Raw genomic sequence first — 17,586 nt, 5'->3', positions numbered from 1 at the left:
CAAAAGCTCCAAAGAGGATGTGAAAGCTGCCACGCCCATTAAGGGCTGAGTCTGGAACTGGCAGTGTCACTTTCACTGTATTCTACTGATCAAAGCAGTCACACGCTCCTCCAGATTAAAAAAAGGTAGAGAGAGCTTCCCTGGTGGCGCAGTGGTTAAGAATCCACCTGCCAATGCAGGGGACATGGGTTCGAGCCCTGGTCCGGGAAGATCCCACATGCCATGGAGCAACTAAGCCTATGCACCACAACTACTGAGCCTGTGCTCTACAGCCCGAGAGCCACAACTACTGAGCCCACATGCCGCAACTACTGAAGCTTGCGTGCCTAGAGCCTGTGCTCTGCAACAAGAGAAACCACTGCAATGAGAAGCCCGCGCACCACAATGAAGAGTAGCCCCGCTTGCCTCAACTAGAGAAAGCCCACGTGCAGCAACAGAGACCCAACACAGCCAAAAATAAATAAAATATTTACTAAAAAAAAAAGGTAGAGAAATAAACTCCACCTCTTGATAAGGGAGTGGCAAGGTCATACACTGCGGAAGAGAATACAGGATGAGATATATTTTGTAGCCATTATTTGGAAAATAGAACCTACTACAGGGATGATAGACTGTGGAAGAGTGGTTGGTTGCAGTGTGAGTTGTTCCCATAACTGTGCTAAACAATAGAAGGTGGTGGTCAGAATGAGGAGCTTGAAGTTGACATTTTTCAACGGGATGCAAGTACTGGTGATGACAAAGGTCTACCACTGACCACAGAAATGAGGTGGCTGAAGAGGAATGGAGGAAAAGTTCACTGGAGATAAGGTGGTCAAGTAACCAAAAAGCCAGAGGGTGGAGAATTGGTTAAAATGATAAATGAAACAAAGACCCTTCCTTGAAGGAACTTATCTCTTATATAGATACATCTTGTCTCCCACCCCCACCCCCCAACCTTCTCTGTAGCTTTTTCCCTCTGACGATTGTGAGGGAGTGTTTCTACCCACCCACCTCACCCACAAAAATACAAAATAGCATAATCTAAAAAGGAAAGATGTACCTGAACACCAAATTAGTTGGCAGAACTGTTCAATTTAGGTAGAAACAGAAAAATTTATCTGCACATTAATATTCCAACTCTTAATACATGGCTGATTTTTTTTCAAGATCGAAAATATGCAGAAAAGTTCCCTGCTTGATGTTTTTATTTATTTTAAAAAGTTTTATTCTGCATATTTAGAAAGTTGAGATTTTTTTTTTAATAACTGCAAAAGAAATTCAGTCACACCTAATGATTAACAGAATGTAGTGGTGTATTATCCAAACAAATCGTGCTGATGTGCCATAATAAATTGTTCATTAGTAAAGAAAATACATTTTAGGGCACAGCATCATATCACAAATTACAGTAGGGATACTTTGCAAGAATTTATTCAAACTAGAGAATTCTGAGTAACTGTATCTTTTGAATGCAGCACTTAAAAATGTAACAACTCTGTGCATTCTTTTTCTTAAAAAAAAATGACCTTGTGTGTGTCACAGAAGTGCTGCTTTATTGCTGCAGGGGTCAAAGTTCAAGGCTCAAGAGGTACAGGAGAGAATACAAAGGTAGCCTTAAGAAACTTGGTTTTGGGGCTTCCCTGGTGGCGCAGTGGTTGAGAATCCGCCTGCCAGTGCAGGGGACACGGGTTCGAGCCCTGGTCTGGGAAGATCCCACATGCCGCGGAGCAACTAGGCCCGTGAGCCACAACTACTGAGCCTGCGCGTCTGGAGCTTGTGCCCCGCAACAAGAGAGGCCGCGACAGTGAAAGGCCCGCGCACTGCAATGAAGAGTAGCCCCTGCTTGCCACAACTAGAGAAAGCCCTCGCACAGAAACTAAGACCCAACACAGCCTAAAATAAATAAATAAATAAATGAAAACAAAAAAACCCTTGGTTTTATGTATAAAAAAGAAAGTTTATAAAAGTTAATTTACAAACCAAGAACAAAGTGGTATGCATGCCTTATGTATAAGCATCCTTAAAACGTCAAAATTTTTGAAATGCATAGCCAAAAAACCAAAAACCACCACTGCCCCTTGCCAAAACCTGCTTGAGGTTTAGATCAACGTCACATATTATTTATATGATGAAGTCTTTCTAAATTTGACTTAACCAATCTCCCTAACATGTAGGCATAAACAGCTTCCTTAGACTTATTTCCTTTTTAACTATCAGATAGAAAGTAGGAAATAGTCTGTGGTGGGGATAGCCTTCTACAACAAAAATCAGTTAATAGGTGGCATAGAAGATAACTGGTAAATGGTACTGTCCATTGGAAACATGGAATGTTTTGAAGATTATATGAAGATCTATATCCTTCCCTAATCATTCTCAAGGTGTCAAGGATATATTTGTTAAGAAGGCTCTTGATTTTAGGTGACCAGAACCAAGAAATTCTAAGTAGGCAAATTCAAAATATTCATCCAAACATTTATTGAGTTAATATTACATTGTCAAAGAAACAAAGTGAATAAAAATTCTGCTTTCAAAAAGCATACAGTCCAGTCGAAGAGAAAGCCATGGATAACATCATGATATACAAACAGTGTAAACACTGTTACAGTGTTATAAAACAAAGCTCAGTGTTATAAGACAAAGCCCTGTAGGAACAGAGAAAAAACAATTTTGACTGGTAAGAAGGGATGACATTCCAACAAAACCGAAATACAATTTTAACAGACTGGTTGAATTTAGAGAATAAAATAAGAAGACACAAAAACAAGTACCTGTCTAGCATGTTTGAGAAATACTAAGAAGTCCAGTGTGGCTAGAACACAGGATGAACAGAATCACGGATGGATCATATACATGATAGTAACAAGTTTTGCTTTACTCTGTAGGTATTAAAGAGTGATTACAGATTTCTGAGCTAGGAAAGTTAGGTGGTGTGCAGGTGATACAGCTAGATCTATAGGTTAGGTAAAAAGCTGATAGCAGAGTCCAGGAAGATATGGAAGCAGGAGATTGAAAATATAGGTACTATTAGTTAAGAGGCTCCTGTAAGAATATAAGAAAGAAATAAAGTTGGTCAGAACCCCCAAATAAAATTTATTGGTGAACTGAGTTAGATTGGGAACATTCTGAACTGAATACAGAAAAGCCAAGAAAGTTTCTTAAATACTTATAATTTAGTAGTTTAAAGAAACACAACTAGTTTAAATTATTCCTGAGTGAACTATAACTTTAAATAGAAAATAACTACAACGTACAACATATTTTATAATGACTTAAGAAGGCTATTTACATCTATATTATTTATTTTAAATACCAGCAAAATGCAACTTAAAAATAACATCACATCAACTTTACCAATTATATACACATAATTTATGCAAAATTTTTAAGGATTTTTGCCCCATAGTCACACAATAAGGACACCTCTAATCAACTTTTTATAATTAGCTGACACACATTCATATAATACTAATTAATTTTATTAGCCTAAAAAAACTAAGTGACATATGGCCCCAAATAATCATCCATTTACAAAACACTATTTACAAAATACTATTTGCTGTGTAGTCAACTAATATTTATTGAGCACCTCCTATTTTCTGGCACCAAAAACACATTTACTACCTTACAGAATTCAAAAAGCCATCCTTCAAGACAGGTAACAGTATTTTTTATATAACAGATGAGAAAACTAAGAATCAGGCTGACAGGAATTTGCTTAACACCATAAAGAGTAACGTATTTAATTATATTAACTGCCAATTCTAAGGGATCATCTATTTTTCACATTTGTGTTGTTACGACTATGTCTCCGCTTTTACGTTTCATTTTATTTCTATCACCATTATTTCTCTTTCCTACTTGTCTCTCCAAGCTCATCACCACCTATCTATAATTTCTTTTACTAAAATACATGTAAGTGGGAAGGTATAACATTAAGTATTACTCTATCATTCTGGAATTTTAAAACGACATATGCACACATTTTAAAAAGTTACACATATTAAATAGATAAAAACCATAATTTTTAAAAAGTATTAAAAAAATTAACCCCATTGAAATTTTTGGTTTATAAATATAACCTTAAATACAAGGTGTCAAGAAACTTTAATGACTGTGTATTATGACGGTCTGCCACATATAAGGTACATATTCTTTCAAGTTTAAAGTACCTCTCCTAAGAACTGGGCTAATGGTTGATTCCTTATTTTAGTTCAATTGGAATAAAACTGTAACTGGAGTATTTTCCTTTATAACATAGAAAACTATAGCCCAAAGGCCAAGCAACACATAATTTAATAAATATTAAGAAGAATCCAACAGTTAATAATATCAAATGCTAGCCAGCATCTAGTTTTATGTAAGTATAAGATTATCATATAGAAAACTTGTTCTATTAAAAGTATCTAACTAGAAAGGGAAGAAATTATAAAGAAACAGACTATGTTAGAGATCTAGTTAAGTGCCCTCTTTTTATAGATTAGAGACTGAGAATCTTGATAAGTAAGTTGTCCAAGTCACATGTCAACGGTAGAACCAAGACTGATTCCTGAGCCTGATTTCTATTCTGGGCTCTTGTTTACCATATCCGTGTTCTCTCATTTTACGACTTAATCATATTATTTATTCACTACATTTTAACTTCAAATTTGGAAAAGTAACAAGTAATGAAACTTCTTCTACCCAACAACTCTCTAGGTTTTTCTCAAAAATGAGCATTATAAGAACAGGATGCAGTTCATAACATTAGAGCACTTGCTTAGCTTCATTAAGGTAAGAACTTTACACAGGAAAAAGTTCACTTTACATATAATTTGGTTTGGCAAACAAAAAGCTTACATAAAAGTCACAGCTTTAAAACCTCTTTAACCTATATCATAGTAACTTCATACGTTGTGAAATGGTTTTCTATAATCTTGACATTTTCTTCAGATAGCCGGTTTTCCTGTTTTAGCTGCCTTATAAGAGCTTCCAAAGACTTCAATCTTCCTAGAGTTTGTTGTTCTTGTAACTCAAGAAGAGTTATCTTTGAATGTAGTTTAGAGACTTTCTGCCAAAGATGTTCCTTACTTACATCTTGTCTGCAGTAAGAATGCTCAATCTGTAAAACTTCCATCTCATAGTCTACATCCTTATATGAGTCTTCAACATCTATGTCTTCTTCCATTTCCACCTTTTCTTTGGGGGCAGGTATAAAAGAATTAATTGTAGGTTTGGAATTTTCTGTAGGTACAAAAATGGCAATAACAGATTCTTTATTTGTGTTTAATTCTTCAACTCTTTGAGTAATTGTGCTGAACAAGAATGGATTTTCCTGTGCTGACTTAATTTCCACAGAATTATTTGTAAAATGTGGGTTAGCAAGATGATTGGTAGTTATTTCAAGCACTTCTTGGGCTTCCAAAGACTGCTGAATACCTTCTGAATTTGAAGTTGTCAAAGTAATAGTTGTAGAATTTAGATTCTCAAAAGATGTGTGAAAACCACCTATACCTATGTCTTGATTAACTGATGTTTCCAAGGTAGGTTCTGATTTTCTGGCATCTTGTTTAAGCAGATTAAAAGTTAATGCATTATTTTGTACACTTTCTGTTTTTGGATCTGGTGGCTTTACCAAGGCAGATGAATCAAGTAATTCTGCATGTTCAGGGACGACATCTGTGTCAACTGTATTCTTCTTTGGCTCATTTGATGAAAATGACTCTTCTGACTTGGCTTTTAGGCATATTTCTTTATCATCTTTCAATTTTTTCTTCTGAGATTTTTTTTTGGAAGGGTCTTTCTCCTATAAAATAATATTTTCAAATTCTAATAAAGATGTCCTTACTAGGCTTGTTCCCTTATTAGTTAGTGCTGACTATTTCAGTACAACTATGAGCAGTATACTGGCCAAGCAATTTTATTCAGTTAAAAAAATGTTTCCAGTATATAACAGCTCAAAATATACTTGAAAGCATTTTTTAAAAAACATTACGCATAATCAATATATCAATATAATGGGGAAAAATCTGAGATTACTCACAAGACCAGTAAAAAATCTAGATCATTAATTTACATTAATAACTTAACCTGATAATTTATGTATGTGTTATCCTTGGCTCCTCTGAAGCTATGCTTCAAAACGGTTTAAATCTTTAAAAAATTATTACACTTTCAGTAAAAGCACAAATTAGTTTTTCTTTCTCAAATATGTGTTTTCCCAGCAGTTATCTTTCCCTCTCATCCCCTCTACCTGATTACCTGCCACCCTGCAATCTGCCACCATGCTCAGCATTATCCCCTTCTCCCCTACTCCCTGCCTCCAATACCTGATTGTCTTCAGGCAAAGAAAATATTGTTGGAATTGCAGTTTGTTTCAAATAGCGAATACCCCATCTGATGTCAAGAGAGTCAGGAGTAAAATGGTCACTACACAGGAACTGGTATTTACTGGGAACCCATGAATCTCGTTTCATATTCTTTAACCATTTTTCAAGTCTTTCTTTGTCATGTAGAGGAAACCTGAAAGTAAAAAAAGGAAAACTTTGCTATATTTTAACAAGTTTGCCAGATTCCAGGCCTACACATATAGGTAACCTATGGGTCAAGTGCCACAAAAGCAAGACAACCACTCCTACCATACAATAGCATCTTCATGACAACTACTACCATATCATCTCTGCAGCAAAGAGGACTAAGATATGAGATGTGTAGCCAAAGCTTTTGTTTGAGAAGAGTGGCTTGTAAAACATAACTCAGAGTCCCTTCAAGTAAAACCTGTGCTACTACAGAGGATAAAATCTATTCATATTTGCTATGGATTACATTTCTTTTTCATTCTGTTGTGTAGTTTGCCTAGAACTAGTGAAGAGTTTTGTAACTACAAAGTCCTATTCAAATATATTTCATAGTAATATAACAAGTCAAACGGTTTCTTGTCTATAATTCAAGAAGTATTAAACTTCAAGCTCTTACATTAGTATTTTTAAAATATGGAGACATTAATTCAAACAAATGGTTTAGCTGACATAAAATGAGTACTCAATCTTATAAAACTTCTAATCCTCCATTCTCTTTACTGGAATCAGCCTCAATTCTACCCATTTGTAATTTAGTCCAATATTTCTAGTCTTCTACAGCTTGGGTAGATTGGGAACTCTAAAATTCAAGTATTCAAGTTCTGAAAGAGAAATTGACACAAGAACTAAACATGTTAAAGGACAGACTCAGATATTTTATAATATGAAACAAATAGAAAAGATAGAGAAAGGTAAAACAGCTCTTTATACGTGTTGTTCCTGTACTGAGTAGCCTGGATTTTTAGAGTTGGCTCTAACGTACTACAATGTGTTTTATGGGTAAAACTGGACTAATGGCAGAATTTGACAGAAAACTTTATTCTACCAGTCTAATCAGGTTTGAGTCAAACAGTATTAAACAACAGTGATTTATACTTCTTTTGAAGATTTTACAAGAACACAGTCCAAGACACATATACTACATAATAATTTCCTATTTTTAAAAAACAGTAACATAGAAGGTTCTCATACAAAAAGCAGCTGTTATACATTCCTCCCAATCACAACCATTTATGCTTCGTAGTAGCACGATTTTTTAAAATAAATATTGATAACTTTGTAAGATGCTAGATGAAAAGAGTCTGGGTACTTTGTAGGAAATAATTTTTAACCCTGATATCCTTCCGTGGAAAACTCAGATTATTTGCCTTTGGAAGTTTTTACCATAGATATAATATTCATACATGGTTTGAAAAATTTTTAACCTTACATATATAAATGACTTAGGTTATAAGTATGATAGGCCTAACGAGAAAAGGCATTTAATGGCAAAAAGAATTTTCTTTTCAGAGGACTTGGAACTCTACTAGCCACAGATAAGTTTATACCTTTTCTGTTATAGCTAAAATGAGAATATGCCTTTTACAAAAAAATTTTTTAAATGTTATTTCATGTATACGGATGCCCTTTGTAAATTATTTCTATTGTACCTATATGCTAAGTTATCAAACAATTAAAAAATACACTTTGTGAATATCTTTATTGGTAATTGTATTGCAATGTTTTCTTAACAAGTAAATCTCTAAGAACTCTCCTAGAATATGTTTCTGGACAACTTAGTATCTCTACATTGGTTCAGTTTGTTTGACTGATAATTTTGTTTCTCTGTCTTATTAATTCTCCCCAAAACATAAAATAATCACTGGTATAAACTGGTCACCATATGTATATATTCACTGAATTCTCAAATTAGTATAAATTTATTTTGCCGCTTGCTATAGTGTTAGTATGAGAAAATTCAATTCTTCAAGTTTGGTGCTATTAGAGGAATAAAACTAATTCAATTTTTAGTTTGCTGATTACACATGAAATTTCAAAAACTCATTTAAAAACTCCACTTTCAGTAAATTCATTTTGAGGAAAAAATTCTTTATAATTGACTTCCTCTGGCATTATTATTTTTCCCTCCTTAAAAACAGTAACTATGCAGTCCACAAAGATTAAAGAATTTTTAGTCTGAGGTTATGACACCCCCAAATCCAAGGCCAAGTAAATATGGAAAATATGGGGTTAAATCAAGCTCAACATGATCCTTTGCTACAAACCTCCTCAGAGCCAGAGCCATTAATATACTAGCATATATTTCTCCCCCTAAAATCTCTCTTTGCAACTTGTGGAAGGGCTTCGAGAAAGATAACCCTGGAAATATTGCCACATGGTGTGATTTATTTGGACTTATCAGTTTTTTTCATTAGTTAAGATAATGGAAAGCAGCTGAGTCACTAGTGAACAGAAAGCTTTAGGTCTAAAGTCAAATAAGCTTCACAAAATAGCTAGTGAAAATTCAAAGAAAGTTAAAGACAACCAGGTTAGGGCTAAATTAATTATTTTTAAATACAGGAATTAGAATATTCTAAATACGTTGACTTTCATAAACACTAAGCACGTTATGAGTGCCAAACGCCATTTTACGTCTTCACACACTACGTGTGAATTAGGTATTATTAGTGCCTCCACTTTACAGATGGGAGGTCTTAGCTAGAAGGGTTAAATAATTTACGTAAGGTTATTCAGCTACAAAGTAGTGGAGCCAGTATTTGAACCTAAGTCTGGCTTTGGAGTCTGGCCTCTTACTTATTACACAATACTGCTTCACTATTCTTCCAGATAAAAATGGGTACTTCTCGGGTTCCACGAAAATATTTCGTGGCCGTAGTAATTTGGAATACAGGTATTCCCCACGTCTCCAAAGTTCGCTTTCTGCCACTTCACTTTTAGGAGAGTTAGGTCTAACAGGTACTGATGCCCGAACAAGATTTTCGCTTTTACAGAGAGGAGAAAAAAAAAAAAAAAAAAGCAATTGCTTCCTCGCTTAGGAAAGGTTTCAGAGTAACGCTCTACGTTGGGAGAGCGGGGAAAACCTGTTAGCCCTTACTTACCCTGCTCTCTGAACGAATGGAGAGTATCTAGAGCCCTGAGCAGGAGACAGGTTGTAATTCTGGCTCTGCCACAAAACTTTCAAGGTCACTTACCTAACCTTTCTCAAAGGCCTCAGTTTCGTCAAGAGAAAGTGGAATTAAATAACAACTATGCGACCTAACTCACTGCAAGTGTACATTAACTTTAAGTGCACCTTCCCACTTGGCACATTTGATGCACCTGAAGTGGTGGTTAAGGTCTTCAATGAAATGAGGCCCGGGGAGGTGGGGAAACGCTCTGAAAACCACGGAGCATCGCGCAAACGTGACTGCTTTAGGCGCCCTATGAACACTCCAACAGGCCCCAACGCCTCGCCACACGTCCAGCGACCTCCCTGGAAATGTCAGAACATTTCCAGGTAAACTGACCTCGAGCCTTCGCGCCCTCCTCCCGCGGAGGGGCCGAACACGGCCGCAGAACCAAGGACGAATTTATAGAGCTGACGGGAGATACGCCAAACCCCAACCCCAAACGCCACAGGACTGCGACCCAAAGGCAAGCTGACGCTTCTGCGGTAGGGACAACTTACGGGTAAAAACTCAGCTTCCGGTCTTTACTGTTTCGTCCCCGGCGGTTCTTACAGCAAATCGCTGCGCAATAGCGGGGCATCACTGCGGCGAGGCCACAGGACACCCAGGCCGCCGAGGGGCGCAGGCGGGCCTTCCTCGCTGAGGCGGGGCTGCGGATCCAGGCCGCCGGAGCCACCGCGCCTGCGCCAGGCTGGGCGGAACGGAAAGACGGTGCAACCCTCGACTCACTTCCGCTTCTGCCGGCTTCAGTACGGCCCTTTCGGGGGTTGGGGCCGGAAGTGACGCACAGGCCGAGCAGCAACAACAGTTTTCCACGTGCGCGTAGGGCGCCAGGGTCAGGTGGGAAGGCGGGAGCCAATAGGAAAGCGTTTCGTGTAGGTCTCCTCCTGAGGTGGTGGCGCGAGCAGCGGCCGGCCCGCCTGTGGGGAGCTGGCTGTGAGGGGACGCGGCGGCGACGGCAGGAGTGTGAGGTCGGTGCACAGGCGGCAGTGGGTGCGCACCAGCTCCCGGAGGCCACGGAGGCCGGGGTTAGGGGGGCCGAGCCGCACAGCCTTGTGGAGTAGCTGGTCAGCATCCGCCGGCGCCTCTGGTCTCTGAAGGAGCAGCTGCAGCTGGAGAGTGCGAATGAGGGATGAGGCCGAGGTTTCCGGGAGGGGGTTTAGGCCTCGGTGTCCGCCACGGTCGCCGCTAGGGCTTCGGGCTGCCTGGTGTTCTTGAGGAAGAGAATAGGAGAAAGGAGATGGTCGAAGCACGGTGTAGTGCGGTTTTTTGGGGGGGTTCTGCCGCTGGCTTTCGCGGGTGTCGGGCAGCTCCTCCCAGGGCCGGACCTCGAGCCGCGGACAACCGGACGGCGGCGCAAGGTCTGACAGGGCCAGTTCAGCCCAACCAGCCCCTGGCTCTGGGGAGTAAGGCCCAGGCTTGCCGTCCGCCGGGTCTCTCTTGGGAATGAGGAGTCAGTATAACGCAGAAGTCCGTCTTTTAGGAGAGTATGGTATATTCAACTTGAAACTGGAGTACGGTTTATGAAACTGAGAAGATGCCTCCCTGTCAGTTTTAGACCCGCCCTTTGACTAGGGATCCGTCACAGTACGCGCTCGGTTTGTGTTCTTTAAACCAAGAGTTCGTACTTGATCCTTGGTTCCCGTGATTGTGGGTAATTCTCTGGGAAGAAGTAATCCATCTGCTAATTACGCTCCGAACGGGCCAACAGGAGAGGAGCGCAGGCACTTTGCACAAACCAGAGCGTCTTTCGTCCGCTGTGTTATGTCATCCTAGGTTCTTAAGGACTCCTGTGGTACGGTGTTCAACAAACAGGGTCGCTTGAATCCCAAGTCATTTAATCTGTGCTCTCAAGAATTCTAGGTTCAAACTTCTTTAAGGTTAGAGAAACATTTTAACGACTTCTGAGAAGCTAGAAAGTAAGAATTTACCTTATCTAAAGTACAAACTATGAAAGTTCATTTTTCTGGCAGCCTTCGCAGAAATCTTAAATTCTATTAATTATGAGTTTTTAACAAAACTCGTTTATCCATGCTTTTTTGTTAAATATTTGGGATCTTACAGTTTTTTTTAAAAAGAGATTACGTTCTGTTGTGTTGCGTTGTCAGTATTATGTGATATTGAGATTCTCTGTGTGCAATCCTTGGCTCACCTTGCTGAAATGAAAACTGAAAGTTTCTTAGGGAGGGAAGATTACTGCTAATTTAGACATACTGGGCTGATTACCTTGGTAATGTACTTTTTTCCCAATAAGTTAAAATTTTTAAAAAATCCCTTTAGAATATGAATTCTAGAAGGGAAGATTGAGATACTGAGATCATTTTAAGCTATATTTTTGTAACTACTGTGTTTATGGCCAGAGTATTAGTGGAAAGGCAAAGCCAAGAAAGATTTTTCTTAATTTGGTTGAATTATATTTGCTGTCAAGAAGATTACAACCAATTTAGGGGTAGTGCGGCCTGTATAAATGAAATAACATGGAAATAGATACAAGATGCACTGTATATGCTTAACATTTTGATACTGCATTAGTATACTTTGAATCCTAAAAGCTCATTCAGTTTCTTTTAAAAGAAAAATCTTAAGATTAGTTCCATGGATAATATTTTTTTTCTTTTCTTTTTCAGGATATTAGAAATGGCTACTCCCCAGTCAGTTTTCATCTTTGCAATCTGCATTTTAATGATAACTGAATTAATTTTGGCCTCAAAAAGTTACTATGATATCTTAGGTGTGCCAAAGTCAGCATCAGAGCGCCAAATCAAGAAGGCCTTTCACAAGTTGGCCATGAAGTACCATCCTGATAAAAATAAGAGTCCTGATGCTGAAGCAAAATTCAGAGAGATTGCAGAAGGTACGTAAATGACTATCTCCAAGGTCTCACAGGTATTAACTAGTAAAGGAGAATGATACCTAAGAAGTTTGTATGTATTTGAAGGTTTTGTGGAGGTGGGAGGGAGAGTGGGATCTACACATGAATATAGTGAGAGTGAGATTCTCAAGGCTCTTCTCTTATAACATATTTTGATCCTGGATGTGTGGAAGTATATACTTTCATTGGCATTCAGATCTGAAAATGTTGAAAATGTATTATTTCATTCTTTTGTTATTTATGAAGTTGCTTATTGTTTCTATGTCAAAAGGAATTTTAGGTACCCAAAACTTATGAATTAATTGAAGAAAGTTTTTATGAATTATGGAGATTAAATATAAAAATATTAAGCATAAAAAAATTAAATAGACTCTAAAATGCCTTGGTTTTTTTTCTTCCTCACTTGGTCTACATCTCAAAGCCACATTTGTCTTTAAAGGAAAAGTACGAAACAAGTTTTGACTTAAGACTAATTCTAAAACAAATTGCATCTCCTGAGCATTTAGTAATTAATCGTGGGTGGAGGTAACTGAGTAGGGAGTTGGAGTTAAACATTTACTTCAACTAATAAGTGAAAAATGTGAATTCCTCTGAATTTGTTCATTAAATTCTTTCATACAAGTGATGATTTTGCACAAATAATAACTCTGAAATTGTTGCCCCCATATTTATTTGTATTAATAGTAGCATTTATTTAACAAATATTTATTGGTTATTTACTAGAGGCAGGCATTGTGCTAACTGCTGATAGTATGCAACGGATAAGACAAAGTCTCTGCCTTTTGTGACTTCTAACTTTTCTCTTATGTTAGTAGCATTTGGTTTTATTTGTGATGTGAAATACTTTCATAAAATAAATTTAAGAGGTTTGGGTATATGTAATTTTGATTACTTTCAGTTACTAAAGTATTTTTATTTCTTTCAGCATATGAAACACTCTCAGATGCTAATAGGCGAAAAGAATATGATACGCTTGGACATAGTGCTTTTACTAATGGTAAAGGACAAAGAGCTAGTGGAAGTCCTTTTGAGCAGTCGTTTAACTTCAATTTTGATGACTTATTTAAAGACTTTGGTTTTTTTGGTCAAAACCAAAACACTCGGTCCAAGAAGCATTTTGAAAATCACTTCCAGGCACGCCAGGATGGTTCCAGTAGACAAAGGCACCATTTCCAGGAGTTTTCTTTTGGAGGTGGGTTGTTTGATGACATGTTTGAAGATATGGAGAAAATGTTTTCTTTTAGTGGTTTTGACACCACCACCAATCGACATACAGTACAGACTGAAAATAGCTTCCATGGATCTAGCAAGCACTGTAGGACTGTCACTCAACGAAAAGGAAATATGGTTACTACATACACTGACTGTTCAGGGCAGTAGTTTGTCCTTTTTCTGTTCTCTTTAAACCCAACTAGTTGACTCTTCTTCAATATCTTTGATGCAGAACCAATTTTTTGTGAACTATTTTGACAAGTGCATGATTTCACTTAACTTGATATAGCTATCAAATATATTTAAACTGTTTTTGAGAAATTCAGCAACATTCAGTTAGTAGAGAAATAGCTAATTATTAATTTCCCTGATTAGGCAAGGTTCTTTAAAAAATATTATAATTCTGCCTGGTCTTTTTTCTCTACCTGCCCTTGGGCTTATTAACATGACCAGTTTTATTACCAAGGAAAAAATGAATTTGCCTGATAAATATTTAAAGGTTAAATTTTAAAAGTTATTGTAGATTTAAATTGTGTGAACTTGAATGATTTTTTTGCAGTGAAACCTTTGCTAATTTAAAATTGCATGCTCTGTAGCATCTCTGACTTGGGTCGCAAAATGTATGTGAAACTGTATAATTGAGTCGTTCAGCAAAGGATAGCAAGCAGTATCTTGGTTAATTTCCACTGAAAGCTTCAGAAAGGTATGGTTTAATATTTATCAGAGAACCATGCAGAAGAATTTGAGTAAAGGAAATGATTGTATTGCTCATAGTCATTTAGACTCAAAGAAAGTTGAAAACTTAACATTGCCCAGAGTTTGTTACGTGTTTGGTCCCTGGCTAATGATTTTGTAGTGTTGAAATCATAGCTATTTTACACATCTTTTCACATTTCTTTCTTAATTGTTGACGCTTTAGGTCTTAGTATGGATTTACGTATTTGTGTGTGTGTGTGTGTGGTTTTTCTTCTTTGCCCTCATCTTTAGAGATTGACTAATACCTCATTCTGTTCATAAAAACAGCCAGTAATTTCTGTGCCACCTTATTATGTGCAATATTTTTAAATCCTAAGAAATGTGTGCTTTTGTTTTCAGATAGACTTATTTCTTTAGTTCCGCACTTTTCCGTGTTATACTCCACATGAGTATTAATCCTATGGATACATATTAAAACTAGTAAATATCTCATACACCTTAGTGAGAGAAATATAATATTTACAATGTGATGTTCTCTGTTGTCATTTTATTGTTAAAAGTTTATTCAGCAGTTTTGGAGACAGGGAGAGTATATAAGCAATTGGGCTGCTTATACTGATTGTAGACCATATTCTAGAAGTTACTTTTCACTAACCTGAAACCCTGAGGTGACCTTGTTAGATTGCCGTTTAGTAATTTCTCTTGCTTTCTTATCGTCCTCCATCCTCCTTCCCTCACAGATTTTGGTAGCTTGAAGATCTTGTTAATTATAATTTTGGTGTATTTGCTTGCTAGGAGCAAGTATTCTTGCCCCTGCTGCTTTCCTCTTTAGGCCTGGTTGGGAAAAAGCAGACTTTGCATGAAGCTGTATTTGTTAGTGATCATCTTTAATTTGAAATCTGTGAAGAAAATGAATTTATTCTATTATATTTATGTACCTTAATTATTTCCTGAAAGTTATATCTACTAATTTTGTTTGATAATAAGAAAATAGCCATACATTGTATTTTGGTCTGAGGATTATCTGTGGCCTATTAAAGAGAACAAATGAAGCAAAAAAAAAAAAAATTTTTTTTCAAATGACGATGAACTTCAAGGATTATTTTAATATTGTTAGCATCTGTACCCTTGATTATCTTTCTTGTTTTTCCCATTTTAAACATTTATTTGAACCCCTTCTTTTTTTTTAACCTCCCATTTGGCTCTTTGGCATACTTTTTGCAAGGAAAAATGTACCATGAATCATAACTCTTATGATACAAACTAAATATAAAGACGCTTAGGTAATCTACAGGTATGTGTGTGTGAGTAGTTAGTTATATAAGCAACTAGAAATTAGACCAGTAATCAACATGAAAGTTTGCTCAGTAATTTAAAATTTTTCTTCTTTATAGTTTATACAGGTTGAATGCACAGGGAGAATGGTAAACTGTAGTTATGAAATGACCAAGACAGTAGCTTAATCTACACTCCCTACACAAGTCAACACATGAAATTTATCACTTCTTTTCTTCGGTGTAAAATAGTAATATTCATAACATGACTTAATCTTTTTCTTGAACTAATTTCTGTAATTATTCAAGTTTTCTGGATTGAGTATGTCTTGCATTGGATGCTATAGTGCATGGGGTAGGCATGAAATTCTTTTGGTGCTGCAGATTGGTAGGTAGTTTTGTGCTCTAAATTTCAGGTCCAATTCTGAGATTAGTTCCATGAAAATTTAGGTTGCCCAAGGTCAATTAAGAATTTGTACAATCCTGGGGTAGTTATTCTAATTTTTTTGAAGTAAAAGCAAATAAAAACACACTAGAGGAAAATGAGACCATTGCCAAACAGAATAAAGAAGAGATTGGTATCAGCAGTAGGTCTCTAAGGTTTTAATTTTTCATGTTATTGCTGGCATCTTTAGTTCCAGGTGACAGTTTGAATAAAATCAGTCATGATTGTTTCCCCTTTTGGTCCCAATGACAGAAAATATAATAATGAAGTTGTAAACATGCTGTAAAACAACATACAGAAGTTTTGAGGCATGATATAAAGGAAAAGGTATAAAACAGAAAAAATTGAATTGAGAGGGAAATCAGAGAACCACAGTCAAGGTGTCCTGGAGAAGCTTTTAAGTCTCAGATTTTTAGGGGGTTGGGGCAGGGGGAAGCAAAGTGAAAGAATGGGCCAAAGTAGAACTTCATGGGGAACCCTTGCCCTTTTCTCTCCCCTTCAGGTAAACTGTTGACAGCTTTTTCTTCAGGTCAGGGACTTAGGATAACTCTTCGAAGAAAGAGATTATCCCTGGGCAGGCTCCCCATTTGAGGGTAATGAGATGCCAAAAAAAGAGAAGAGGTGAAGTGAATTTTCACTTGGTGATGGAGTGGGTGCTGGTGAGTAATAGCAGCCCTCCACTCCCAGAGTAAATAAAGCCGTCTTACTTTGGCATGTGTAGGGAATAGTAACTTCTGCGTGCTGACCACATACTCACCTGCAGTTGCCTGCAGGTTGAAATACCCTGACAACTTACAAGAAACCATAGCTTCTATTCAAAAAGGAGCTTTAACACGGGCATACGTAACTGCTGAAGAAACTGCTTTTCTCATCTATCTGTGCAAGTTGATGTAAGTCCTTCATAAACACATAACAGATGCCCAAGGAATTCAGACATTTAAGGAAAACCAACAGTAAGGAAGAGAAACCCTAACATCCAACCCTGTATTTACTGACATGCATCAATGAATCAGGCATAGGTCCTTATCTTACCTAACCTGCTTACACCAAGGTTTCCTTCCATGTGGTGATGGTGTCAGACAGGATTAGATGAAACAGTATGAATCCACATTTAGTTTACATTTACATCAACCACAGCCAAAGTCAGTGGAAGATAACAGCAGATGTGCAGTGTGTATGTTCCCTATTGTTAAAAAACAAAATTCACATGAGTAAATTTTAAAGATCTTACTGGCTTTATTCAACGATTCATGTGTCAGGCAGCTTTCCACCTAGCTGATAGAAAGGAGCTCTGAGGAACTAAACAACATGAAAGACTTACAGGCAGGAAGAAGCAGGACAAGGAAGTTATACCAGCAAAAAGTTGTCGCAAGGTCACTTTCCTTTAGGGGATGGCAGGGGTCTATCAGGCAGATTACGTCACTAGTGCCCATCAGGTAGTTCCTGATTGGGTTAAGATTCCATTTCTGGGAGAGCTGAAACAGTACTTAAGCCTTGGTTAGATGTTGTGGGGCTTAGCATAAACAACTCCGTTTTGGGCCTCTTGTCTTATTTTTCATGCTACCATGCAGGCCTTATTTTGACTATCTTCTGCGAAATTCAGATT

General features: G+C 37.3%; 2 protein-coding genes across 4 annotated transcripts; one reads left to right on the top strand and one right to left on the bottom strand.

Annotated features, from left to right (window-relative positions):
- Window positions 1–2,430: 2,430 nt before the first annotated feature.
- THAP5 (THAP domain containing 5) lies at window positions 2,431–10,171 on the bottom strand. The gene is made up of 3 exons (XM_036863821.1): window positions 9,982–10,171; window positions 6,285–6,477; window positions 2,431–5,761 (listed from the first exon to the last, which is right to left on the bottom strand). Exons 1-3 carry the CDS (start codon window positions 10,059–10,061, stop codon window positions 4,847–4,849), a joined length of 1,188 nt encoding a protein of 395 aa, XP_036719716.1. The 5' UTR covers window positions 10,062–10,171; the 3' UTR covers window positions 2,431–4,846.
- Window positions 10,172–10,286: 115 nt separating this feature from the next.
- Window positions 10,287–15,094, top strand: DNAJB9 (DnaJ heat shock protein family (Hsp40) member B9). 3 transcript variants are annotated; one of them, XM_036863850.1, is made up of 3 exons: window positions 10,287–10,474; window positions 12,109–12,335; window positions 13,279–15,094. In XM_036863850.1, the coding sequence occupies exons 2-3, from the start codon at window positions 12,119–12,121 to the stop codon at window positions 13,731–13,733; spliced, it is 672 nt and encodes a 223-aa protein (XP_036719745.1). In that variant the 5' UTR covers window positions 10,287–10,474; window positions 12,109–12,118; the 3' UTR covers window positions 13,734–15,094. The 3 variants fall into 3 exon arrangements, with proteins under 3 accessions (XP_036719745.1, XP_036719743.1, XP_036719744.1); XM_036863848.1 differs by having other exon boundaries at window positions 10,288–10,452; XM_036863849.1 differs by lacking the exon at window positions 10,287–10,474 and adding an exon at window positions 10,489–10,600.
- Window positions 15,095–17,586: the final 2,492 nt, after the last annotated feature.

Source organism: Balaenoptera musculus, chromosome 9, assembly GCF_009873245.2.
Source record: "Balaenoptera musculus isolate JJ_BM4_2016_0621 chromosome 9, mBalMus1.pri.v3, whole genome shotgun sequence".
Lineage (NCBI taxonomy): Eukaryota > Metazoa > Chordata > Mammalia > Artiodactyla > Balaenopteridae > Balaenoptera > Balaenoptera musculus.
The sequence above is the reverse complement of the archived record's forward strand: the minus strand, read 5'-3'. Positions and strand labels throughout refer to the sequence as shown.